The 27,335-nt window shown below is 45.2% G+C and overlaps 1 protein-coding gene across 2 annotated transcripts in view; it reads left to right on the forward strand.

The window, feature by feature from the left end:
• LOC118218490 (protocadherin-15-like) overlaps positions 1–27,335 on the forward strand; it is a 242,525-nt gene that overhangs the window by 149,233 nt on the left and 65,957 nt on the right. For both annotated transcript variants that reach the window (XM_035401170.1, XM_035401171.1), the window contains 8 exons: positions 2,158–2,292; positions 5,791–5,940; positions 8,230–8,423; positions 9,804–9,936; positions 11,273–11,352; positions 15,356–15,449; positions 19,522–19,650; positions 25,536–25,841. In XM_035401170.1, coding sequence (XP_035257061.1) covers positions 2,158–2,292; positions 5,791–5,940; positions 8,230–8,423; positions 9,804–9,936; positions 11,273–11,352; positions 15,356–15,449; positions 19,522–19,650; positions 25,536–25,841 — 1,221 coding nt within the window. The remainder of the gene's footprint in view (positions 1–2,157; positions 2,293–5,790; positions 5,941–8,229; positions 8,424–9,803; positions 9,937–11,272; positions 11,353–15,355; positions 15,450–19,521; positions 19,651–25,535; positions 25,842–27,335) is intronic.

Here is a 27,335-nt window from a genome sequence, read left to right on the forward strand (position 1 = left end):
GGTGTGCGTTTTTATCAGCTGAACTCATGAAGGTACTCTGCCGATCGCTGTTGACGTTTGTTCTGGAAGTCCACAGAGGCGCTGAGATGGGTGTAGAGATTCAGACTGTCCTGGCATTTTTTCAAACAGGTTGAAATTCACATTAAGCAGACAGTCACGACACCCACTGCAAGCCGACACACCAAAATAAGTATATTAGCAGTTTGGCTGTGCTTCCTAAAATTACTTGCTGCTGTCACCCAGATATTTCTATGATGTTTTTTTAAAAAAAAGGTTTGTATTCATTGCTGGATTTCTTAGATGCTCAGGGATATCTTTCATTTTTTTTGCAGAGCCGTGTAGTGTAAATAATTAATGAAAGTAAGCCTTTTAAAAACAAAGACAGAGCACTTTAGCTAATGCAGATATTGCTGGAATTTGCTCGTTGTCAAATAAATCATCGTGATATCTAATTCCCAACAGTCGAGCATGACTGGAAAACAGGTCCCCAGCGCACTGATGAGATTTAAAATTTCAATAGCTGGATTTCTTTGGACCGTTTTCAGAGATTTTAAATGTAGCAGAATGTTTTTCCTTGGTGCAAATGTAATGGATCACACGGTTAATGGTTTTCCCTAGTTACCAGAGCAAACAAAAATCATTATGGTTTTAAGAGACCTTGTTCACCCTCATATTTTGTGTAATATGCAGTCTTAACATCTTTCCATGTTGACTGTTTGATTTATGATGTTGTATGTGTAGGTATATTACTCTCTGGCTTGATATTCTGGGTGGCATGGTGGAGCAGTGGGTAGCACTGTCGCCTCACAGCAAAAGGGTTTGAATCCCCGCCTGGGCCTTTCTGTGTGAAGTTAGCATGTTCTCCCCGTCTGTGTGTTGGTTTTCCCACAGTCCAGAGACATGCAGGTTAGGTGAATTGGAGGGTGTGTCCCTGCCTCTTACCCAGTGCATGCTGGGATAGGCTCTCGAAGGTACAGATAATGGATGAATGGATAGTCACCACATTTAAAGAGCATATAACTGCACAATCCATTGTGTAGTTTCAAGATTTATAGGCTTTTGAATTTCATTTCTAATTCGAATTGTTATGATTTTGCACATATGTTAGTCCAGACGTGTTTTGAAAATTTTATTTCCATTGTTTAATCTGTTGCACATGAACAATTCATCGGAAATACCATTGGCATTAGCAGTTCATTTCTTTCACAAAAAATAACAAATAACCTTATAATTCCAGGCACTTGTGTGTTTTTCCAGCTGTATGGAGCACATGATATTATAGTGCTTTGTCAGTTCACTCCTGTCGTTGTGACCGGTTGAGATTCAGACAGGTGTCTCTGGACAGGTGTCTCTGGGATGTGGTTCAGGCAGGTGTCTCTGGACAGGTGTCTCTGGGATGTGGTTCAGGCAGGTGTCTCTGGGATGTGATTCAGGCAGGTGTCTCTGGGATGTGGTTCAGGCAGGTGTCTCTGGGATGTGGTTCAGGCAGGTGTCTCTGGGATGTGATTCAGGCAGGTGTCTCTGGGACGTGGTTCAGGCAGGTGTCTCTGGGACGTGGTTCAGGCAGGTGTCTCTGGGATGTGATTCAGGCAGGTGTCTCTGGACAGGTGTCTCTGGGACGTGGTTCAGGCAGGTGTCTCTGGGATGTGATTCAGGCAGGTGTCTCTGGACAGGTGTCTCTGGGATGTGATTCAGGCAGGTGTCTCTGGGACGTGGTTCAGGCAGGTGTCTCTGGGACGTGGTTCAGGCAGGTGTCTCTGGGACAGTCAGATATTCTGCACTGTAATCGTTCGTTTGGGACATTCTGAGCTGTGCCATGATTAAATCCATTTCCTACCATTTATCTCTGAGGCCACCTAGATTCTAGAATAAATGAACTATTTAGAATCACACGCTTACAGAAATAATAGAGCCTGGGGTTCGACTCGCATTCGTCCTTAACTTGTCCTTGACTCGCATTTAAAAACAAAAATAGAATTCTTTTTCTTCACAAACAGTTTGACAAACATCACCGATCACTAAAATTCGCCCAAGCTGAGGTTTTTTTTTGGAGGAATGGTTTGTGGAGTTAAGGACAAATGTCGATCGAATCCCTGCCACCGCTGCCCGTCTCATGGTAACCATGGTAACCCCTTCTTCAAAAACGATCTTTTAAAGACAAAAGATCCCATGGTGAGAATATCTTTGGACAACTTCAACACCATCTTCAGAGTGACGCCGTCTGGGATAACCCGCTACCTGACCCTGCTGACGCCCGTAGACCGCGAAGTCAGGCAGACCTACACCTTCACGGTAAGAGCCTCCACCTGTGCACCTGTCCACCTGTGCACCTGTATACCTGCCCACCTGTCTACCTGTCCTCCTGTCCACCTCTCTACCTGTCTGCCTGTCCACCTCTGTACCTGTCTGCCTGTCCACCTGTCTACCTGTCCTCCTGTCCACCTCTCTACCTGTCTGCTTGTCCACCTCTGTACCTGTCTGCCTGTCCACCTCTCTACCTGTCTGCCTGTCTACCTGTATACCTGTCCACCTGTCTACCTGTTGAGACAAAACTGCACTGGCTCATCGGCTTATTTTTCTTTGACTTGTCAGAGCGAATAAACTGAATAAAAAGTATCTTAATATTTGTTTTATTTACTCCTGTATGATATATGATACTGTATATCTACTGAAATGATTATAATGGTGATTTTGACTGAACGTGATCTGGCTGGAAGTCGCGTCTTTGAAAAGGACCCTCAGGCAGGTTTTATTGCGCCACTTTCATCAGGGAAGATTGCAAATGGCCGCCGTTCTGCCGGGAAGGACATCGGCAGAGCCGTAACTACCTTTGAGGACACCGAGGTCGTGTCCTCAGAAATGACTTTCCATGTCCATTTCTAAATCCTGTATTTAATTTAAATCTTTAATGAGAACATCAGTTCAGTTCATTTCGGGGGGGAATTGAATGGTCTTTAATATTTTCAAACATTTAAGTCAAATCCGGAGGCACGTGTACAGCATTTACATCATAAAACTCATCCTCAATTAAATGATTAAATTAAAGGGAAAAAGAACATACCCCCACCCCCACCCTTTCCCTTCCCACCCACCCACCTCAACTCACCTCACCTCACCTCACCTCACCTCACCCCAGCCCACGCTCTTGAGCTCTTTTTAGGTTGTGGTTACGCCCCTGGACGTCGGCCTGCGTTGTATCCCGCGCGTCTCCTGGGAAACGCTCAGCACGCGCTGGACGTGCGTTGCCCTGGAGACCGCGCGCGGTTAACGAGCCCCAGCGGATTAGCCTCTCCGCTAACGCCGCTGCGCGGACGCTGGCGGTGTCTGTTAAACGCAAAAACAGCACCAGGCGCCCGTCAGTCTTGAGTGGAGGAACGTCACGCGCAGGGAACTGAAATTCTTCAGCCGAACACTATTTTTAGATGCGGTCTACTTATCCCCCCCGCCCCCATGCTCTGGAACTGGGAACTGGATCTGAATAAGCAGCTCCCTCCAGAATCCCCTGGCTCTTCATTCAGAGATCTGAGGCCCGTTCAGACGCAGCGAATCCCCGGACAGTAATTCGGCTGCACGCCACGCCGCGACTCGTGAAATGCATCTCTGTGATTCCTGTCGTCACCCTCGCCCCCCAGGGCGGGGCCTTCCGCTTGGCAAAGTATTTGGAAATACTTCTTTTTCTTTTTTAATGTTCAAAGTTTGCTGTATGTAAATGAGTACACGCTCCCAATCCAACACGTCTCTCTGATCAGCCAATCCCCCACGAGCGTTTCTGTTCTGGGCTCTCGGCTCCCTGCCCCTCCCCCTTATCCACCGTCACCCCCGGACACGCTGCCAATCCAACACGTCTTTCTGATCAGCCAATCCCCCGCGAGCGTTTCTGTTCTGGGCTCTGGGCTCTCAGCCCCCCCCTCCTCATCCACTCTTGCCCCTGGATTAAAGAGGGGATTGGCTGGAACACCTGTCCGTTAGGCCTTCTGGAAACTAGCCTCTCTTCAGCCACAGGACCGGAGACACATCGCCGTCCAATCCGCTGACGGAGAATCTTCCGCCAAGCCGCTTGGCTCCGTCCAGCGAACGCTTCATGCGCTGCGTCCGTTTGGAGGAGCGGGAGGAGAGCTGCTTTGGGGAGTCCTTCAGGTTTCCAAGCAGCTGTGATTCCGTTAATTTGCATCGGCTCAGATGATGATGTCAGCGGCAACTCAGTTTGCAACCGGCCTCTCTGGTTTAAACTGAATTGTCACGTGACTTATTGGGCAGCGGTCATGCTGGTGTTGGTCTTTAACACCAATCTTTAATTTCTGTCATCAGCATTGATTTTATATTCTGGAAAAGATTTGCTGCTTCTTTTTTCTTTGAAAGGGGAAAAATGTGCTCTTCAACTGTAGAGGAAAGAAAGACCAGAGTCTCCCAAATTTATATCCTTCTATTTCAGAAATTCAGTGTATGTCAGCCATAAACTCATACAAAAGGGGGGACATGGTACAATGGATGGGGGCACTGGGCTTATGACTCGGTGGTTGCAGGTTTGAATCTTAGATGGGGAACAAGCAGTTGTACCCTTGAGGCATTCCAGATAAATTCCTTCAGTTAACATCCAGCTGTAATGTATAAATGTTTTTTTTTTTTGTGAAGCGTAAGTCATCGCAACAAACAAATAATTGCAAGTTTATTAAATTTAAAAAGTCCCCTTTCAGTGGGGGCCAAATCCTTCTACTTTAAGATTCTAAGTACATTAAGGGTGCCTTAAATTGTATTAAAATAATTAAATGCTGTTTCAGCTGCTTTTTACCCACACAATAGTCCATTACGTAGCTAACGCTGCCAGCTGTTCTCCAGCTGTGCGAAAGGCACAGGTGTTCGGTTTCCAGGTAGTTATTCAAAGAAGGTGAATGGCCGGGTGAGTGTGAGGGACTGATGCACATGTTGGGGGTTATTAAGGCTCTACTGGAGATTCATGGAGAGTGTTTCCGTTTTCAGTGTCTGATATTAGTACACAGTGTGTGGGTGGGTTGCCAGATCTGTTCTGGAGATTAATGAAAGGAGTGTGGGTTGCCAGGTCTCTATAAAAGATTAATGCATCTAGTTTGGGTTTCCAAGTCTTTATAAGAGATGAATTCAGCAGGTTTGGGTTGCCAGGTCGCTATTGGAGATTAATGCATCAGGTTTGGTTTGCCAGATTGCTATTGTAGATTAATGCACATGGTTTGAGTTGCCAGGTCGTTATTGTAGATGAATGCACAGAGCGCAGGTTGCCAGGTGTCTATGGGAGATTCATGCAAAGAGGTTTGGGTTGCCAGGTCGCTATTGGAGATTAATGCACAGAGGCTTGGGTTGGGTTGCCTGGCCTGGAAAGGATGAAGAGAGGAGATGTGGCCGGGTCTCTTTAGGAAAAGCACTGCACGAAGAGGCCGTCGCTCTTCAGGGGGGGGTTTGAGGGTGTTGTGACAGCACCTGATTCAGAAACAGCGGAGGATGTTAATAACTGCAGGCTGTTGAATTTACACACAGGCGAGGCTTTTATCCGGCTCCATTGAGCGACGTGTCAGACTTTCATTGCGCTGGCCATTCTCCGGAGAAAGCGCTCGGGATAATATTGGCTTATGAATCAAAATTTATTAGCTCTGCTGAGTCGGTTTCTGTGGTCGGGAGCTGTATCATCACTGTGGTATGGAATGACATTTGAGCTTCTACTAGTTTTTTTTTTTTCCCCCCACATTAAAAAGGCTATTAAATAAGCAGGCCACTGGAAGCCGTTCACGGCCCTTCAAGTTCAGTATGTCTCTCTCCAAGATGGTGGCCTCGGACGGAGTACAGGAGAGCACTCCCGTGACGGTCAACATACTGGTGTTGGACGCCAACGACAACACGCCAAGCTTCTCCAACGTCTCCTACAGCGTCAACGTGTACACCAACATGCAGCCCGGGGAGCCGGTACTACAGGTAATCAGTGTTTCACTCATCGTTTGCGCCGAGCAGTCCAGCACTTCCAGTGCAGTATCAGCCCCTAGGACAGGGACCATCAACTCCGGCCCTCGAGTCCAAATCCAGCCCTGGTTTTCTTTTTCTCCCGGGTAATTAGTGCTACTGATTGGCCAGACTGCCTTCGCACCTGACCCCCAGGCAAAGGGAGGGTGGAGAACCAGCAGTTCTCAGCCCTCGAGGACCGTGAGTTGCTGATCCCTGCCGTAGGATGTTTCTGTGTGTGTGTGTGTGTGTGTGTGTGTTTTAGAGGCAGACAGAGCCGCCTAATTTGCAAATGGCTTTGCTGGGGAATCATTTGGCTGAGTTCTCAGCAAGCCTCCTCCGGGCCGGGCGCGGTTTGGGAGGGGCGGAGGGGGGAGATAATTCCTGCTTTGCAGTCTGATCACGGTCCCGATTCCTCGCTCAGACGTGCTCAGGAAAAAACGACCGATACAGGAGAAAAAAAAAAACAGGTCAGGATTTGGTCTGCCTCCAAAATCAACTGTTTGGTTTTGGGGTGGGATGAGGTCGGGGTCCAACAGCAGCACACGTGACTGCCTACACGTTTCCATACGCAGTTAATGATGAGAAGAAAGGGATTTATGTGATTCAGGCCCTTTTTTCATGTGACTGACAGATCGTAAATGTGCACTGGAGTGTAGATCACTAAGGTTAAGCTGCTAAATGTAAGAGAGCTGGGACACCATGGGGACTTTGGGGTGTTTGGGGTCATTCAGGGTCACCGTTGGTACCTCCTCAGGGATCGGGACATCACAGGGACTTTGGGGTGTTTGGGGTCATTCAGGGTCACCATCATCACTCTGTGCTGTCCTGATTCCGCGTCCTTTAAATGTTCATCTCTTTAGCACCGAGCCGAGTGGCACCGCTCGCGATTAATGATAAACGTATGCAAATTATTTTGAGTGCTGTGTTTACTTGTTGCTGTGATGTTATTTTACAAAAGTAGGTCTTTTGACCAATTCAAATGTGTTCTTGAATCAGACTGAGTAGTTGACTATCCAGTTCCAGGTCTAAATAAGTGTTTTTTGTTTCTTTTCAATTGCTCTCTGGAGCTCCAGTTTTTACATACACTGCAGAAAACGGAATGTAGAACTGAATAAGCATGTGAAGCATGTATATAATTTACACACATTATATACATTTTTGTAATGTTTGCATGTGAATGTATTTTTCATCCTATGGAACTGGAACATTTGAGCAAGTGTGAATGTGTTGCATGGAATTGTCAAGGTGTATAGAATAGACAGGTATGGTTAGGCTTATAATTTCCACGGTATGGAACAGGCGTCATGGCAGGAGAAAAGTTTCTGAAAGATTTCATTTCTGAGCTCTTGTCTGGAAGTTCTGAATATCAGACTAAATGAATATGATTTAACAAGCACATTTTTTTGCTACATATATTATGTTTTTTTTTTCATATTTTTCAAATGAAACATTGTACAGTAAATTAAGATGGATACATTCAGATTACCATAGATTATCTGGATAATAGTGATTATGTTGATATAGCAGTTATTAGATATTTTTTCTGGACATATTTTTGTATGTTTATCATTAATGTGCCTCAAAGTGGTGGTCCAGTTAAGTGTTTGCATAGTTCTCACAGTATGATGTTTGTATAATTTCTCATAAACCACGTGTGTGTGTGTGTGTGTGAGGAGAGTGATGCAGGAGAGTGATGTAAACGATGCTGGAGTGTGATGTAAGCGATGCTGGAGTGTGATGTAAGCGATGTTGGAGAGTGATGTAAGCGATGTTGGAGAGTGATGTAAGCGGAGCTGGAGAGTGATGTAAGCGATGTTGGAGAGTGGAGAGTGATGTAAGTGATGCTGGAGAGTGATGTAAGCAATGTTGGAGAGTGGAGAGTGATGTAAGTGATGCTGGAGAGTGATGTAAGCGGTGCTGGAGAGTGATGTAAGCAATGTTGGAGAGTGGAGAGTGATGTAAGTAATGCTGGAGAGTGATGTAAGCGGTGCTGGAGAGTGATGTAAGCAATGTTGGAGAGTGGAGAGTGATGTAAGCGATGCTGGAGATTGATGTGAGCGATGCTGGAGAGTGATGTAAGCGGAGCTGGAGAGTGATGTAAGCAGTGTTGGAGAGTGGAGAGTGATGTAAGTGATGCTGGAGAGTGATGTGAGCGATGTTGGAGAGTGGAGAGTGATGTAAGTGATGCTGGAGAGTGATGTGAGCGATGCTGGAGATTGATGTGAGCGATGCTGGAGAGTGATGACGTCTTTTCCCCACCAGCTGACGGCCCTGGACGCAGACGAGGGCGCCAACGGCAGGATCACCTACGAGATCCTGGCGGGAGGCCAGGGAGACTTCGCCATCGACAGCCGCACGGGCCTGATCACGGTGGCGGCGGGCGTCAGCCTGGTGGTGGGCCGATCCTACGCCCTGACGGTGAGGGCGGCAGACGGCGCGCCCGCGGCCCAGAGAAGGTAACGCCGCCGTGCATCGTCCTTCATTCCGGCTCAAGCCCTGTCCTTCATTCCGGCTCAAGCCCTGTCCTTTGTTACAGCTCAAGCTCTGTCCTTCATTCCAGCTCAAGCCCTGTCCTTTGTTACAGCTCAAGCTCTGTCCTTCATTCCAGCTCAAGCCGGTGTCCTTTCTTTCGGCTCAAACCCTGTTCTTCATTCCGGCTCAAGCCCTGTACTTCATTCTGGCTTAAGCCCTGTCCTTCATTCCACCTCAAACCTTGTACTTCATTCCGGCTCAAGCCCTGTCCTTCATTCCACCTCAAACCTTGTACTTCATTCCGGCTCAAGCCCTTTTGCTCATTCCGGCTCAGGCCCTGTTTCTCATTCCGGTTCAAGCCCCCTTGTTGCTTATTTTTTCCCCAAAATCAATACGGCCGTGTGCGGTGATGGATCTGTCCTCAGAGGTTTCCAGGCGTGTCCTGTCGTTACTCCCCCCCGATTCCGCCCGCCCCCAACAGCCTAGCCTGTCTGCGAAGAAGGTGGCAATGAGAGAGTTTTATGAATAATTGCAGGGGCCCTTCTCTGTAACCCAATTTAATCTTACCGCCATTTTTCCTCTCGGTCAGGGCCGGTGCTTTTGGGATCGATACCGCTCCAACAACATGATGAAGGATAGATATGGTTTGTTTGGGTTTTTTATTGCGTTAGCCGGTGCAGTTGCTGCATTAAGTTTCCTGTGCGACGGAAAGTGAGTAACCAACGGTGACGGTAGTCATTTAAAAACTGACTGTGCCCACTGTAGCTCAGCCAAGGCCTGCAGGCTCGTATCCTGGCATTTCCCTCAATCTGATTTGTTGCTCCATTAGTTGTAAGTAATCAGGAATAATTCGATAAATCACTCACTAGTTTTTTTTTTTTTTAGGTTTGCTGGTGTGCTGCTTGCTTCTACAAACTCCCATATATAAACACCTTCAGATTGTTTTCCTAAGGGCAGCGGAGTGGCACTAACACGTTCTTAATGCAAGTGTCAGAAGTCAAGGACGCTTTACATAATGTTCCCTGTATTGCGCCAAGAGGCTTAATTCATGAGTGAATTCAGTTTTTTTAACCCTCCAGTTAATGCTGTGACCACACGTTGAGAGTTCTGTGTAATGACCGAGCCTTCGGGCTAGCCTGCCGTGCAGTAAGTTGTATTAGGGCACCCAGGCGACTGGATGACTGAGTCACCCAAGAGTGTCGACATGTGTAAGTTTGATTTGGCTGTTGATCTGGCATTGATTTGGGGTTTGGCACCGCTTGGCGCCGGTCCGTGTTGGGCCTTTGTGAGCATGCTCAGTGTCTGAAGGGTGTCTGTGCTGACGCAAGGCTTGTGCCTATGACGACCTGGACGTTTTCCACCAGGAGCTCCATCACCACCGTGTACATCGAGGTCCTCCCGCCCAACAACCAGAGCCCGCCGCGCTTCCCGCTCATCATGTACAGCCTGGAGATCAGCGAGGCCATGAGGACGGGAGCCATCCTGCTCAACCTGCAGGTGGGCACGGACGGAACGGCAGGCCTGCACTGCTGCACACGGCCACCAGGGGGCCACACCGCACATATTTAACATTGCAAAATGAGGTTCAAAGGTCACTGAGGTCTCTCTTGAAGCCGTGCTCGCCATAATCATTTTTGCCACTAGGCCTGTCCAGCATTTTCATGCATGATCCTGTGCATTCTGGGATATTATTTACCTAATAATTAATACTTTATTAATGGATGAGCCGTGATGTGGTAGCTATTGTTTTTTTTTTTTGTTTTTTTTTGGAATGTACTTGTTCTGTAAGGAAGTGAATGAAGATGTACTCTTCATTCACTTCCTTATTTTCCTCAGATATATAGACAGACATATCCACAGGAGAGAGAAATAAAGGCTCGCGTTCAAATCAGACGGAATCAGTGGCCCTGCATTAAGAGTCCATCGGCGCTCGGCCCACAAACAGCACAGCGAGGCCACAGCGTGTTTACCGCACTCCTGTGTGCAGTTCACGTGCAGCAGCACAGAGGTCTATGGGAAAGGCAAGCTGTGGTCAACGGGTTCTGCTTTATTATTATTGATCTTGCCTCGTTTTTTGCCCGTTTCGTTTCTTGAATTATAGAATTTAACCTGGTGCACACAAGTCATTTCTTCAATATACGGAATGAAAGTTTGAGTGTGGAAGTCATTTCTTCAATATAACGTTTAACTATTTAATTTCTTGAATACTATACAGACTGAAACCTGATGTATGTTGATTCCTTTATATATGATGAAGGTTTATATTCAGTCAATTCCTGAATGTTTGCATATGTCATTTCATTACTATATAGATTAAATGTGTGACTACATTCTTGAATACATCTCTTGAATATATGAAATGAATACTGCAAGTCTGAATAAATAGGTTGTCTTTTGAATACTGTCAAAGGACTCTTAGGCATGTATCAGGTCTAATTCTATAGATTCAAGAAATTCAAAGTAAATATTTCTTTTTTAATGCTATACCTGTGTGTTACTGGCTTAAATAAAGGGGGGGGGGGGGGTTGGAGGGTGTTGGGGGTTGGGATGATTCCAAGGTCGTGGGGACCAATGTGATATCTCTCCATGGGGCCCAACATCCCTGCTGGAGCCGCAGTACTCAAACAGTGTTTGTTTGATGCCAGGGTAAGGCTATGGACAGAAGATCCATTTTCAGTGTTCTTCTCCTGAGCCAAAGTATAATTTACATTAGGAAAAGGTTCAGTTTCACTTCATACAGAAGTTATTTTTTAAGAAACCCTGCTATGTTACACTCACCTTGCGTGGATGGTGGAATCTTGTCATTTACCTGTATTAATATTCTTTACTTTAGGCAACAGACCGAGAAGGCGATCCCATCACGTACAGCATCCTAAACGGTGACCCGCAGAATGTCTTCAACCTCTCTAAAACGTAAGTTGTGGTGAACAGATGTGAAACTCGTATCCTGGAGAGTCTGCCTGTTTTCATGGTTAACTTGTAAATCAGCTGCTATTGTAGGCCTTAGAAGCTGTGTGTATTTTAGTCAGTTAATGACTAGAAAGAATCACTGCTGGCTCACACAGAAGTCACCCCGTTGCAGCATGACTTTGCTTTTGGAAATGGTTTGAAACGGGAATTAACTTTGACAGTGTACCTAATCCTGGAGTCTTCTACCCCTGTTGTAGTTTTTTATTTTGATTTTTTGATTTTTGTCACAAAAAAAGTTACTGTAAGTTTGGACCGTGGACAAAGGAAATGCAGAGACTGTGATGATGGGGGTGAAGAATAATCCCAGGCATGTAGTGACTCAGTTTGGTTCAATATTAATAATTTGCTAAACCAACATTTATGTACACATTTATGCGTCTGCTTGTATGGAAAAAAAAAAAAAAAAAAAACCTCTGGTATTTTTGAAACTTGTCATTTGTGTATTTTGGAAGCAACATGTGTGTGACCTCATGTTGAATGGATGTGATGTAGGTACAGGTAGCGTGATTAAGAAGAGAAAATTGGTGGACTTAATGATGATAATGAAAATCACAAGATAGTCCAGAAACATTTCTTCCCAATGTTGGATGCTGTGCAAACCGTGTTCTGACTAGATGCTTTGCATAAGATAATATTCACTTTCTGCACAATCCATTAAATAGTGTCTGTTCAAAGTTTTCAGTAGTGTACACAGTGTCGTGGTGTCTGTTCAGTGTTCGTTTGGAACACCGTTGCTACAATCTCGTTTATTTTCAGTATAATTTAATATCCTGGCTGCCATTGTGTTGCCGCCGTACAGAAACTGGCAGCAAATGTGAGCGCTGAGCGTTTTTTTTTTTTCCAATGGGAATCTGAAAGACGGACAATCTCAGACGAGCTCAGAAAAAGAAAAGCACTTTCTTTTTTTCATTGAAGCACTTTCATTGGCTCCCGTGCCGACGCGGACTGTCAGAAATGATCGGCGTGGAAACGCGGTAAAGTGCCAGCGTGCCAGGGCTGAGTTTTGTTGCTTAATTACCGTGCCTGTAATTTGGGGGAAGAAAGGGACTGGCGAGAGCGCGTGGAGAATTTGAGTGACAGCGCTCGTGACATCTCCTAATTGATTTACGCCTCTCCCCGCCTCCCCGTGTCCAAATGCGCTTGTGTTCTCGTCGTCAGCTGGGCCGTGTCCCAGCAGCTTATGTTTTAAGCAAACAGGGGGCTCGCTGGGGGATGGCACAGTGGTGCAGTGGACAGCGCTGTCGCCCGACGGTAAGAGGGTCCCTGGTTCGAGTCTCCTTCGGGTACCCCTGTTTCCTCCTCCCACAGTTGATCGGTTAATTGGAGATTCTAAATCGCCTGAATGGTGAGTTTTCGATTGACAGCCTGTGGCCATAATGATGCTCACCTCTTCAAAACTTTCAAACCACCAACCACACCAATTCTGAAAAGCGTTAGTTTGGTTAGGCAAGTGCAATGAGCAGCGTCAAATATATATTATTTTTTTTAATTGACAGATTTGATGGGATAAATTGCTGGAAGGTACAAAAACCATAGAAGCCTGTTTGTGGAAACAATTTTATGGAGCCTGCTTTGGTGATACTGTTCTCTACAGTGGCTCTGGAGACAACATAAACAACATAATATTAATACACTGTGAAATATTCATATTCAGTGTTAAATCAACTCTGTCACAGTACATATGTTGCCTGTTGGACTCAAATGTACTCTGTTAGAGTTGAATTAACGCTGGATATTTTTCCGTGTAGGCTTTCTTCTGTGATAAACGTGCTTCTGTGTAAATTGTGTTGTTGTGCTAGCTGCTAGCTGCTAGCTTCTAGCTGCAGGCCGCTCGAGGATCTGTGGAGGGAGAAGAAGCCCAGCACGTGTTATTGATACTGGCATTTCAAAAATTCAGAGCGTGCATTTCCTTTGCTTTTTAAACGTACTCACAGTAGCGAGTGTGCAGTACATCAATAGGTCAGTATGCACAGAGGGAGTTTCTCAAAGGCCACTGGAGAGCCCTCAAAAGAAATTCAACTTGGTCGGATGTGTGAAGTGGTCATAATTTTGCTGTACAAAAGACACGTTTCTCTGAGACTCCACCGGCAGGTTAACATAATCCAGTAACGTAATGAGCGTTTGAGATAAGATATGCCTCAACCATACGCTGCTGTGTTCTGGCTACCGACCCGGCATTGATTTTGCCAACCTTTTTCAACTGGTTAATTTAAAAATACAGCAGCAGAATTGCGTTTGTAGAGCGACTCATTTCTGTGGGGGTGTGCGGAGGAGGAGGTCAAGGATACGCTGTACGTTCGGCACGAACCGCAAGTGATGTCTTTTTAATTTTTTTTTTTTTTAATTTTTTTTTTGGAGCTACAGGAATGTCTTTTGAAAGAAACGTTTCCGTCGCGCGCAGGGGAGATATGAAAGTGACAGGATTTAAATCTTCCTGTTTGAGGTCGCCAGGGCAACGGAGCACAATTGCGAGCGCATGGTGAAACCGTCACGGACGCCCGCCAGGATAACCCGCCGGGTTGATAGCCCGACGTGCAGCATCTGTGCCGTCCAGCCATTGTGCTGTCAGACTTCGCTCAGGTGTATTGTCACTGAATGGGGCACTTTTCCAAAACTTTTTTGTGTTCGCTAGATTGCGTTCGCTGCCTTCCCCGTGCTGTGTTCTTACAGAAACACGCTGTGTTATTACAGAAATGTGCTGTTATTACAGAACTGCTCTGTGTTATTACAGAACTGCTCTGTTATTACAGAAATGCGCTGTGTTATTACAGAACTGCTCTGTGTTATTACAGAAATGCGCTGTGTTATTACAGAAATGCGCTGTGTTATTACAGAACTGCTCTGTGTTATTACAGAAATGCGCTGTGTTATTACAGAAATGTGCTGTGTTATTACAGAAATGCGCTGTGTTATTACAGAAATGTGCTGTGTTATTACAGAACTGCTCTGTGTTATTACAGAACTGCTCTGTGTTATTACAGAACTGCTCTGTGTTATTACAGAACTGCTCTGTTATTACAGAACTGCTCTGTGCTATTACAGAAATGCACTGTGTTATTACAGAACTGCTCTGTGTTATTACAGAAATGCACTGTGTTATTACAGAACTGCTCTGTGTTATTACAGAAATGTGCTGTGTTATTACAGAAATGCGCTGTGTTATTACAGAGCTGCGCTGTGTTATTACAGAAATGTGCTGTGTTATTACAGAACTGCGCTGTGTTATTACAGAAATGTGCTGTGTTATTACAGAAATTTGCTGTGTTATTAGCAATGTGCTGTGTTATTACAGGAATGCGCAAATGATCATTTTATTTGCCAAAAAGGTATCAAACTTGGTTAATTTATAATCTTCACAGTGGGAGGTTTATGCAAATATCTATGTATGTATTATGTAATATTATAATATATGCTGTATACAGTATGTACGTATTATACGATATTGTAATGTATGTATGTATTATGTAATATTGTAATATATGTGTGTTGTGTAATATTGGGCATTCTCGACCTCTCCACCACATGTCAGTGATTAATGAAGTAATTCAGTCTTGCCTCCATGCACTTTGCTCTTAACTCTGAACTAAAGCTTTAAGCAAGTGTTCATTTTTTCATTACTATTCTTGCACTGTTTTTAGTTCATTTTAGACTTCAGAAGTGTCACTGAGGTGAATGAATTGGAGAAAAGTAGCACCTGCTTAAATTCTCCATTCAAAAGGAAGAGCAAAGCTGTTCATCCACTTGCCTCTCCTGGAGGAGAAAGTAAAACAGAGAGATGGCACAGCTGGCTGTCGTTTTGGATTTTTAGCCGTCAGAGTGTGCAGGACTGCTATTCATGCCACGTACGGTTTTCGAGTGCCCGACGAGGGTCCGATGACAGCCATGCCTTTGCTGCTAGTCTTGATTTTTCTCTTTCTCCCCCCCCCCCCCCCCCCCCCCCTCACAGTTCTGGACTTTTGATCCTTGGCAAGCCATTGGACAGGGAGATCTTGGACCACTACACCCTGACCGTCACTGCTTCTGATGGGCACCCTGGAGGGGTAAGACCAACCCGTCCCTGCCCCCCGCCCCCAACTCTGCTTTAACCGAGACCGTTCTGAGAGAAACAGCACCCCCTGTCCCCCACGCTCAGTAATCTGCGCTGTCCCGAAGCTGGGTTTCAGGTCCGACCGGCACCAGCGAACTCGGTTCTATTAAATCTATTTATCTCAGTATCTATTAAAATACATTCCCTTAGACTCACAGCGCCGTTACTCAGCTGAACGAGCGTGCACAGGCTACAGGCGTATGCAGAGACCTGCCTGCTACCTCGCTGGCTGGCCATTCATTTATTTTTCACTGTCATCTACGTAATGGTGTAGCAGTTCACACAAAACAGCCCCACCGTTTTGATTCTGAGGGAAAGTAGACCCAGCATTCAAGTGTGAGCGCTGATGTTTACTCCGGCCTGGTAAAGCCTAAATTCTTGCGGGACTCTCTCCAGGAGAATCGGTGTTTAAGTCTCTGGCCTCCCCTGCAGTGTTGGTTGGAGCTTCCAGGCAGGGACTTCACTGCATTATCATAATTTCTTACTTCTTTTACAACCAGTCGCACGTTTCGCATTTAGATTCAGTGGTAAATTGCTTGCTTTTTGCTTTTTTCCCCCACCTTTGCTGAATAATGCTCTTCATCTGCATAAGTCTAGACATGCCCTATGCAAATCTTTAAGGACAAACCGCCAAATGCGTTAAGCTTCGGTGACTTTCAAACAGAAACGGGGGCCATTTTGAGAGGCCATCGGCATCAGAGGTGTGAAGACGGTGTGTGATGTCCGTGGGCCAGATAAAGGACGTACAGTAGCGTTTTATCCTCAGGATGTATGGTTCTAATTAGCAGATGGTGGCAGGAAAAGTCTTTCGAAAATAAATGTGGGGTTTTCACAGGCAGTTTTCACAGGTACCCTTTTGCAGTGAATAATGGTTTGCGATAGGTCAGCTGGAGATAAGATAACCGTGCTCGACGCCGAGCACCTTCCACAGTGCCAGGCGGCCGTGCTAACGAGTTCAAAGCCATAATGTTCATTATTATCATATATTTTAGGGCATTAAACATGTTTCTGTTTTTTTCTGTTCAAGCAGTTTCCAAATAATTTATTATGGCTTCAGAGAAACGTAAGAAGGTATGGTAATATGTGGGTATGGTAAATTGTAAAAATATATCACTAATGACTCCTGGGGTTTGTGCAGACCCATAACCATTTCATAAATTACCCCCGTGCATAAATATTTCATTAACCATTCTCGCGTGAAAGGGAGAAAACACATAACAATTAAAAGTTTGTTAACACTTCTGTCTTTTTTTAAATTTTTTACTTTAACTCAATGACTGTGGTGCTGGGCAGATCTTTTTTTTATTACTGGTATACACGGAACACAGTGTGACCTTTATTGAATAGAAATTTCAGTTTCCTGCCAAGTTCTGATCATGGAATGAAAGCACTGGTTTATTCGCAATTTATTTCTGAATTCTTTCTGAAAGCTTTTTTTTAAGGAGAAAAGCTGTGCAGTGCTGTTTAAAGGCCGTATTGAGGCTTGTGGCCCTGATTAAATTCCACCCTCCGAAGTGAAGCAGCTCAGCCATTTTGCAGCGGTCTCGAATCCGAGCTCCTGAAAATGGCCGCCTTTTAACATGAGTTTGGGTGACGACGGCCAAACGAGGGCAAATCTACTGTAGTGGAGTGAGGGGGCGTGGTCTAGACCGAGGTAATTCTACAGCAGCGTGGAGAAGGGGGCGTGGCCTTTACTGGGTCGGTTTACTGCAGGCGGTTTGCTTCCTGTGGGCGTGGCCTAGGTCTAGAGCAGAGCTGTTATTGCAGAAACGGTAAGCGGGTGTGACCTGGGTCAGGTAATTGTACAGCAGCTTTGGGGGGGGGGGGGACGTGGCCGAGGTGAGTGTTGTATTACAGCAGTAAAGGGGGGGGGGGTCTGCCCCGGTCAGGCTTGATTTACAGTAATGGAGGACGGGGTGCGTCCCATTTGTGACCGGTGAGTGGAGCTCGCTGTCCCGCATGCTCTGTTATTCCCCCGTAGGGTACGATTCCCAGATTACCCATGAGTCACTGTCAGGGAGAGCACGAGGGGCCATCTGTAATCAAAAACGTAATTACTGATCTCATGGGAACCAGACTTCAGCCAGAACAGCAAAAAAAAAAAAAAAAAAAAAAAAAGCTTTAAGTGAACGGCCGTTTGAAGGAGCTTCACTGTAAATTAGCACTTTTTTTTTTAAACACACCAGATTCATGCAGAATTATAAGCAAATCCTCAATTATCGTTGAAAGCAACTTTTGTGCTTTAGTTTTTAAGTGTTTGCCACTAATGATCCATTAGTGATCCATTAAAGAACAGGAAGCCACCACAGCATGTTTCTAAGTGCACTAAGAGTGACTGATAACAGAAAGGAGACAAAACAGGAGAATAAGAGACGAAAGAAAGCACAGAACGGTTCAGCTGAAGCAGACTGAGAGTCATTTTCCGTGTTCCGTATGAATGTGAGTTGGTATTTGTTCACTTTCTGCCAGCATGGAGCACCTCCTGCACAGGTTTTTGTCCTCAGGTGAAGTGGATACGGCATCTTTATTTTGGGCCTGGCGCCTTTATAGTGTAACAGGTGTGTGATGAGGTGTTTCCTGTACTGGTGTAGTTGGGAATCATCAGTTGAAGCCAACTCGAGCATTGACCTTTGAACTTAACACTGGCAAAAAGCAGCTTGATCCAGGCAGATTACTGTAGTTGTGTGAGAAGGGTCCTTATGTGTACCATAAGCTGGAGTGTCAAGCTTTTATGGTACATGGTTGTTTAAATAGCAAGAAGTGACAGAAGTGTCCATCTTGTCTACACAAACGCAGAATAAGCATAATGCACTTTTTAACAGTCAGCTTGAGGATTTTGTTTTGTAGATTTTTATGCATTTTTCTAATATATTTATATGTTTTGGGGGTTTTTTCTTCCCGAAGTACATGTGCCATTATAATTGTGCATCAGTGCCGTGACTTGTGTCCATACAGTCTCAGAAATATGCACATAATGCAGATGTGCTGCTATTTTAATTTGTATAGTTTGTGTGAAAGCGAATCAGGAGATGTACACAGCTACAGAGCTCCTAATTTTATCCCTTTGAGGAGTAGGATTTTTGGAATGTTTTCAGTGTTCTAGAACCCCATTGCTTTGAATTGCCAGTATAGCGATTGTTACATCAGCATTAGAATGCTCAGTTACTGTAAGAACATTCCAATCACGTATTTGTGCTGTCACACCTTAAAGGGCTGATATCAGTTGGGGATATGCATATTGCCCTTTCTTTGTGGGGTCATATCTGTATAATAGCTGTGATAATTTATCCTATCAATGGTGTGCCACTTTGCAACATACCACGGTCATAAGCTGTCCAAATATTACAAAATTCAATGACTTCTAACTCTTTTCAGATGTGAGATGAAATACAATTTGTAAATCAAAAGAAAACTTAAATTGATGTTTGCATTATGCCTTTTTGCATGCAGTGTTTCCTAGCAACATAATATTTATTTTAAAAGATTGTCTTCTGAACACATCCCTCCAGAAGTGGAGCTTTGTGTATTTAAGTTCCATGACAAAGTGGATTAATTCAAATCTTGCTTAATTAAATATCCTCGTGTGTGTGCGTGTGCATGCGTGCTTGCGTGTACGCGTGTGTGTGCGTGTGTGTGTGAGAGAGACTTTTCAGCTGGTTTTTCTTCATGTAGTTTTCTGTTAACCAAATGGGACATTATGTATATGAATAATGCAATTACATTACAGCTAATACTGAAAGAAAAGTGGAACCAGTTAAATTGTATAGTTACTTTATTAGCTTTATGTTAGTGTGGATTTATAGCTTTGGTTCCATGATTTTGTTTGATATTAAGTATTATGCAAGTATTATGTAAGTAATTTATGCTTTTTTTATTACAAATACGCATACACACATATGCACACGTGCTCACACACATACACACACACACACGCATGCACGCACGCACGCACGCACGCACACACGCACACACACACAAACACAATTACCAAAAGTAATTGCCTTTTTTTGCTTTCTGCTTTCCAGACCTCAACAACCACTGTGAACATTGTGGTCACTGATGTCAATGACAATGACCCTACGTTTGACCCCCTCCTGCCGACAAACTTCACCGTCCAAGAGGAGGAAGCAAATGTGTTTGTGGGTCAAGTGAAGGTGCGTTGCCCAATCTGTCTTTCGGATTACACGTTAAACTGACCTAATCATCCTCCAGTTCATTCACCTCGCTGTCAATCTGGCAACCTAATCATCCTCCAGTTCATTCACCTCGCTGTCAATCTGGCAACCTAATCATCCTCCAGTTCATTCACCTCACTGTCAATCTGGCAACCTAATCATCTGCCAGTTCTATCACCTCACTGTGTCAACCTGGCTACCTAATCATCACCTCACTATTTCCCTGTTTGCCGAGCGTTCTGCCAACAAAATGGCTGCCGTGCCTTGCCGGTTGGCGGCTGAGGTGGGCATCCATCCCATGGACTGTGAGAGATCCCCGGATGAGTGGCGATATACACGAACGAGAGGCACCTTCGCTATTATTAATGCTGCCGTTAATTGAAATCGTGGTTGGGGGGGGGGGGGGCGTGGTGCGCCCGAGGCCCCGCCTGCCGAGCGTGGTGTCATCGGCGACCCCCGCCACGCCCGGGGAGAACCCGTCAGACGGACGGCGCAAACCTGTCGCCGCCCGGCCCTGCTTTCTCCGTTTTTTTTATTTTTTATTTTCCAATTAAATAAAAGTCGTTTTGAATAATTAGTCACCTCGAGGGACGCTGGGTAATGAGCGGCTTTGTTCAGCTCTGCGAAGCTGCTGGGAGCTTTAATTAGTGCTTTAAATGAGTGGGGCCCAGGTTTGCCTCTGGAATAATGAGGGCCTAATGCGCGAGGACGGCACCTTGCGTCATCCCCGCGTTTGTTTCCGCCATTCCTCTCGAGTTCCTTCCGCCATTCCTCTCGTGTTTGTTTCCGCGATTCCTCTCGAGTTCGTTTCCGCGATTCCTCTCGTGTTTGTTTCTGCGATTCCTCTCGTGTTTGTTCCGCGATTCCTCTCGCGTTCGTCCCGCGTCTCCACGCCGACGGAGAGCGGATACGGTGGGCGTTCCGTGCCGGTGCCGCGCAGCGCGAGAGATAAAGATCTGCGGCAAACACAATGGCACGATGCAGAAGAGCGGTTAAGCCTGCTGAACTGATCCGCAGAACGGACGAACAGCTGAACTCACACCACGCGGGTGCAGCTGATTATGGAAGCAGGTGCCCTGCTGAATGTCTCCATGGCTTCATGGCGAGTGGAGCGTGGCGATGTGTGACGTCGTAATGTTGCTCATTTTCATACGAGACACAACTTCCAGTACACCGCAAAGGTTGTTTGTAACTTGGGAATATACTTGTTAATGTCCCTGTGAGCAAAAGCCACAATCTAGACATCTAGAGGGGCAGAACTCTAGATTGACCCCTCTATAGCTCAGGTTTTACCCAGGGATAGCCTGGCTGTGTCCTAGTCGGCTATAGATCTTTCAGCCAAATGTAGCAGTTTTTTTCACTTGAACACCTATAGACAAGCGTTTCGCTGACTTTTCACTGTAAAAACGTTCACTGGGATAGGACGGTTGGCAATCCTACAGCCCTACTAATGTGCAACATCGTGTACATTATGCAGCTATGCAAGCCTTGTACAGTGGTGCACTGACTGCAGGTGGTAATTAGCCCACAGACTCGTCAATATGTGCCGTGCACTGTCTCTCTGAACTGCGAAGTGCGTACAAACTGCGTTACGGCCGCCAACCCACTGCTGAGAAGGGAAAAGTTTGGCGGAGTTTGATGCGAGGGTGACATTTTGTTTTGTGTATCATTAACGAGGAGAGCCTACAGGGCGCCTTCAGCTCTCTCCCTGACTAAAATCAGCCCGGCGAAGGATTCGCTCGAATGCACCAAGCAATTACAAAGTAAGCTTTATACTAATCCTCACTGTTAATCATCCCCGGAAAGTCTGAGACTCGGCTAAAGATCTGACGGTTTAAAAACTGAAAAAGAAAAGTGAACGTTGGCCAAATACCCTAGGGCGTGCCGGAACCGACTGGGTTATTGTAATTAATGAAAGCTGTACCGATATTAACTGTACCTGCATCGAATGAGTTCGCAAAGTGTTTCGGTAATGGGAGAATGCACACCTTTACATATTTATAGGTCTATTATGTGTACAACGATTACAAAACCCGTTGGAACACTCTGCAAAAATTGTTCCTCGGATAAAGTAATCAAGTTCTAATTCTAGCCTCCAATCCAATCTCTAATCTTGTTTGTGTTTTTTTTTTTTTAAACCCAAAAATTGGCGCTCCAGTGTTCACAAGATTAATTGTAAGACAAGATCAGAGATTGGATTGGAGGCTAGAATTATAAATCACTTTTTTTTTTCAAAACTGCGTTGGAGTGCCCTTTGCACTACGAGGGTACTTACACATCCCCTGAGCCCAGGCCAGACACTGTGCTGCTCTGCGAGCAAATGTGTGCTTTTCTTATTAACAGTTTTAATTAACTTTTAATTGATCTCTGAGAAGATGAATGCCTTCATTACACTCTGTTGTTTTCTGATTTCGAAAAAAAAAAAAAAAACTCCTAAAATCCTCCAACCGTTGTATTGCAGAGTCTGTTTTCATTATTGACTTTTTTTTGTACAAAGTTGAGTTCTACCTGAAAGATTTTACCAGAGATCAATATTTACAACGATACATAAAGTGCATACGCAGTATGTAGCATATTGATTTCGAACTGAAGTGGTGACCTGCCCAGCACCCACACTCACCTGTGATTAACCGACTTTAACTACAAAATAACCATCTGTTATCAGAGGAGCCATTCTTCTGTCGTCTGTATTTAAGACTCTATGGTGTATAGCCATTCTTCTGTCATCTGTATTTAAGACTCTATGGTGTATAGCCATTCTTCTGTCATCTGTCTTTCAGACTCTATGGTGTACAGTCATTCTTCTGTCGTCTGTATTTAAGACTCTATGGTGTACAGTCATTCTTCTGTCGTCTGGTTTTCAGACTCTATGGTGTACAGCCATTCTTCTGTAGTCTGTATTTAAGACTCTATGGTGTACAGCCATTTTTCCGTCATCTGTCTTTCAGACTCTATGGTATACAGCCATTCTTCTGTCGTCCGTATTTCAGACTCTATGGTGTACAGCCATTCTTCTGTCGTCTGTATTTCAGACTCTATGGTGTACAGCCATTCTTCTGTCATCTGTATTTCAGACTATGGTACAGGGTCTGGCCTACCCAAGAGTTGATTGTGGAGCCATTCAGTTTGCATTCATTAGTAGCAGCGATTGTGGAAATTAATTTTTACTCAGCTTAATTTAACTGTGGAGAGAGGTAGCGTTTTTCATTTATACACGATGGCCATCGGTTTTATCCCCTTTTGCCGTTGGGTATTAATGTTAGGGCATGCTCTTTAACCCCGGAGTTCAAGGAATTATCTGGCTTTATGAATGAGGTAGCTCACCTTGAACAAGCTCCTTTCGTGCTTCCCTGTTCCACCTTGCCTGAGGGGGAGGGGGTTATGCAATCGGAAAGACTCTACCTCCTCTGTAATTAAAGACTGTGACCACTCTTGTGAAAATATTAGGACAGTATTCCCGCACGTGGAGAAGCTGTCATATTCAAGTGGGAAGCTGGTATTATTAAGCTTCTGGCCTGAAGGGGAATAGCCATTTAAATTCTTTACTTCTCTCAACTGCAGAATTTTTCTCTCTTTTTTTTTTTTTTGCCGGATGAAGAATTAACTTCATGCTCTGGTAGTACAGCAGTGAAGGAAATCTCCCCTTTCCTTTAATGAACCACAGAGCTTCAGGTGGATGTTGTAAGGCAGTTGTATGTCATGTCAGCAGTAGGGATGGGTATCGTTCAGATTTTACTGATACGGATGCTAAAGCGATGCTTTTAAAATGGTGCCGAAACAGTGCCTGAACCTCTTTAAAATCGAGACCAAACAACGTCATCAAAGAGTATCTTTTTTATTGCGAAGGCAAAGAAATTGAACATTTCAATTGTTTAAATTGTGCTCTATACTAATAATTTATACCATTTTTCTTGGTTGCCATTTTGACTGAGTTTAATGTTAGCTAGCATGATAACGGTACTTCCTGTCACTGACTTAGTCGATAGAACGAGTTTAACGTAAGCTAGTGCAGGCATGTGTTACCAAAAACTGTGCTGTATTTTGGTCCGGTTGGTACCCGGTCGTATGAACCGATGCCGTAGTGGTACCAGGTTTTCGGTACCCAACCCTAGTCAGTGTGTAGTGACACACGTTTCATTAACAGAAATCTCAGGTTCAGGTTCAGGTTCAGGTTACATTATTTGTACCCGTAGGTAGATTTGGTTTGCAGTCGACGAGTCATCCATCTTTACATACAATTTAGAAACAACACAGACAGTAGACAAACATAATAAAATAAATAAAATAATAAAATCTCAGGGGAGAATGATGTGCAAACTATCATTTGCTGACTCAGCTAAATGTCATGGGGTTATCTTCATATGACATCATGCCATAACAGTCCACTAAACAGCAAATCCAGCTGAAGGTTAACTTCACAGATGGGTGAAACTGATATATCATCTCGGAGAAAGGTCTTTTGTCTGCCTAATGTTTAATGATTAATATTTGTTCTTGTAGAACGCTTTTGTATTATAGAGATGAAAGATGCAGAAACAACAGAAGAAAAAAATATTTGCATCAAATCGAATTACATGGCAATTAAATTGTACTGACAATTAAATTAAATTAAATCTATTTAATACTGAATTGCCAAAAACCAGGGTAGTAAATTAAAAGAGATAAAACAAATTCATTTGTAATGGTGAGTAATGAAATGAAATAAATCAGATTGCCTAGTGCACCGGATTTTTCGAACATGAAAGCATTTTGGAGCAGCAGTTTCTCTGGTGCCTGTCCCGATAATTCTGCGTTATCTTCAGCGGAGGCCATCTCGGGCTGTCTGATATGTGTGCGGTATCCACGTGCAAAGACACGCTAAGGACCCTGCACTGCAAAAACAATGAAACTTCCATAAAAGTGCATTTTCATTCAGATAATGGTCCGACACTGGGTGAAACGTGAAGGCTAGCTTGGTCCGTGAACTGGGTCAAACTAACTTAGCATTACATTTAGGGCAAGTACTGCCAGAGACAGTGTGTGGGGTCCCAGAGCTGTATTGAGCCAGTTGTTTGACACTGCAGAAGTACCAGCTAGCTGAGGTGTAACTGAAGCACATACGTAGAGCTGATTCATAGGAACTTGGAGAGCTTCATGTTTTAGCCAGTGGGCAGTGCATCTGATTGAGTCAGTTAAAGGAAATTGGAACAGAATTGGCAGACAACAAATGTAAAAAAATAAATAATAATTTCAAGGTACCTAGATAAAATGAGCATAAGCAAATGGATGAATTTGTTTTTATTGAATTGCTGACGGAAAAATGTCATTGGTTTATTTTTAATGTGTTGTTGTCATTTGCGTTTATGTAATGAATTGCGAATGATTTCATCTTTATCATAATTTAGTAACCACAAATTTATGCTCATGTTATTTTTTCACCCACGATTGCTTTTCCTCCCTGTGTGTACTGTATGTGTGTGTATATGTGTACATTTGTGTGTCTGTGCGTGTGTCCACATACAGTTTTGAGTGTGTGTGCAAGTGTGTATGTGCGTTTGCGTTTAAATACACGCACTTACAGTGTTTTCATGTAATCCTGTATTTGAATGTAACTGGTTTCAGTTATATCTGGTAACTGGTTTCAGTTATATATCAGTTGTTATTATGACCTAACATTATGCTCATTGCGTGAACTGGACGGTGTTCTTGGCCATGAATAACTGTACGAAATGAGTATTGTACCTTATCGAACCTGTGTTTTTGTAGTTTTTCCAATGACCATGATATTCACTTGTGTACGTCGCGTTGGATAAAAGTGTCTGCTAAATGTAATGTGATGTAATGTAACGTATTGGCTGATATCCGCTGGTGCTGTTGGGTTCCAGGCGTTTGACCCGGATGCAGGGGCTAACGGACAGGTCCGCTACAGGCTGGGGAACCACCTGGGCCTCTTCCGGATCACCTCCAACGGGAGCATCTTCACCGCGGCGCCCCTGGACCGCGAGGCCCGGGCTCAGTACGACCTGATCGTGGAGGCCTCGGACGGGGCGGTGGACCCCCGCCGCGCCACCATCACGCTGTCCGTCACGGTGCGGGACGTCGACGACAACAGCCCCGCCTTCTCCCAGGCGTCCTACACCGTCAACCTGCCCGAGAACAGCCCGGTGGGGACGGTCTTCCTGCAGCTCAGCGTAAGACTGCCAATCAATCAGCCAGTCAATCAATCAGCCAATCAATCAATCAGTCAGTCCTACACTCAGCCAATCAGTCAGTCCCACACTCAGCCAATCAGTCAGTCCCACACACAGCCATTCAGACAGTCCCACACACACAGCCAATCAGTCAGTCCCACACACAGCCAATCAGTCAGTCTCACACACAGCCAATCAGACAGTCCCACACAGCCAATCAGACAGTCCCACACACACAGCCAATCAGTCAGTCCCACACACGCAGCCAATCAGTCAGTCTCACACACGCAGCCAATCAGTCAGTTTCACACACAGCCAATCAGACAGTCCCACACACAGCCATTCAGACAGTCCCACACAGCCAATCAGTCAGCCTGTCCTGGACTGCTCACACAGTTCAGTATGCACACAGTCCTTAGAGCTCAACCTCTCAATGCATTTCACAGGTATAGAATATTATTTCAAAACGTATAGAATCGTTCCATTAATTTTTTTGGTTTCCAAACAGGCTTTGCTTTCAAAGCAGGCAGAATTTATTTCTGTGGATACTGTGCGTGTTTATCCGTGTGTGTGTGTACTCGCGTGTGTCACTGAGAGTCACGTGTGTGCGAAGAAACGGTTTCCCCTTCCGACTGCGCCTCCTTTTTAGCGGGAAGCACTTGATGTGGGGCACTTTGTTTATCAAACATGTTCCCTGAGGAAGTGTGGCTTTTCAGCAAGTCTGTGATGTTGGTGCATAAAAGCGCGTCGGGAGGGTGGGGGTGGGGGGGTCTGGCGGGTGCGGGCGGGGTGGGGGGGTTGCAAGGGAGAGGGGGGGCGGGCAGGGGGCGGTAATTACCCGCCTGTTCCGCGTGACATTTCCCGCGGCGGGACGGAGTGACCCTGGCGGCGGACCGCGCGGCCCCGGCGGCCGCGGGACTGAAGCTGCTCTGCGGGGCTGAGGCATGATGGGATAGATTATCTGATCCTGTCTGCGCCGGATGCTCCGGGGGCTTTTTCAGCTTGAACCCGGCATCTCCCCCGCGCGTCTGAGATCAGAGACAGCCTCTGAGCAGCCTCTGAGCAGCCTCTGAGCAGCCTCTGAGCAGCCTCTGAGCAGCCTCTGAGCAGCCTCTGAGCAGCCGCTGAACAGCGTCCACACCCACACACACCTTTGACTCCAGCAGCTTTCTTTTCATCCGTCAGTGTGTCTGATCGGAGGTAGGGGTCTTTTTGTGTGCGGGAGAGTGTGTGTGAAGAGTGTGTGTGTCTGTGGTGTGGACACTCCTTTCATCAAGATGGTATGTTTTAGGCATTGTGTTTCAGGAAACTGTGATTGGACGGGCATTCTATGGGGAGGTTTGGTTGGGCAGGCAGTCTGGAGATGTTTGGTTGGACAGGCTGTTTTTGAGGACGTCGTGATTGGACAGTCAGTCTTTGGGGATGTTGTGATTGGACAGTCTGTCCTTGGGGATGTTGTGATTGGACAGTCTGTCCTTGGGGGTGTTGTGATTG

The sequence above is a fragment of the Anguilla anguilla genome, chromosome 18 (genome assembly GCF_013347855.1).
Source record: "Anguilla anguilla isolate fAngAng1 chromosome 18, fAngAng1.pri, whole genome shotgun sequence".
In the NCBI taxonomy this organism is placed as follows: domain Eukaryota; kingdom Metazoa; phylum Chordata; class Actinopteri; order Anguilliformes; family Anguillidae; genus Anguilla; species Anguilla anguilla.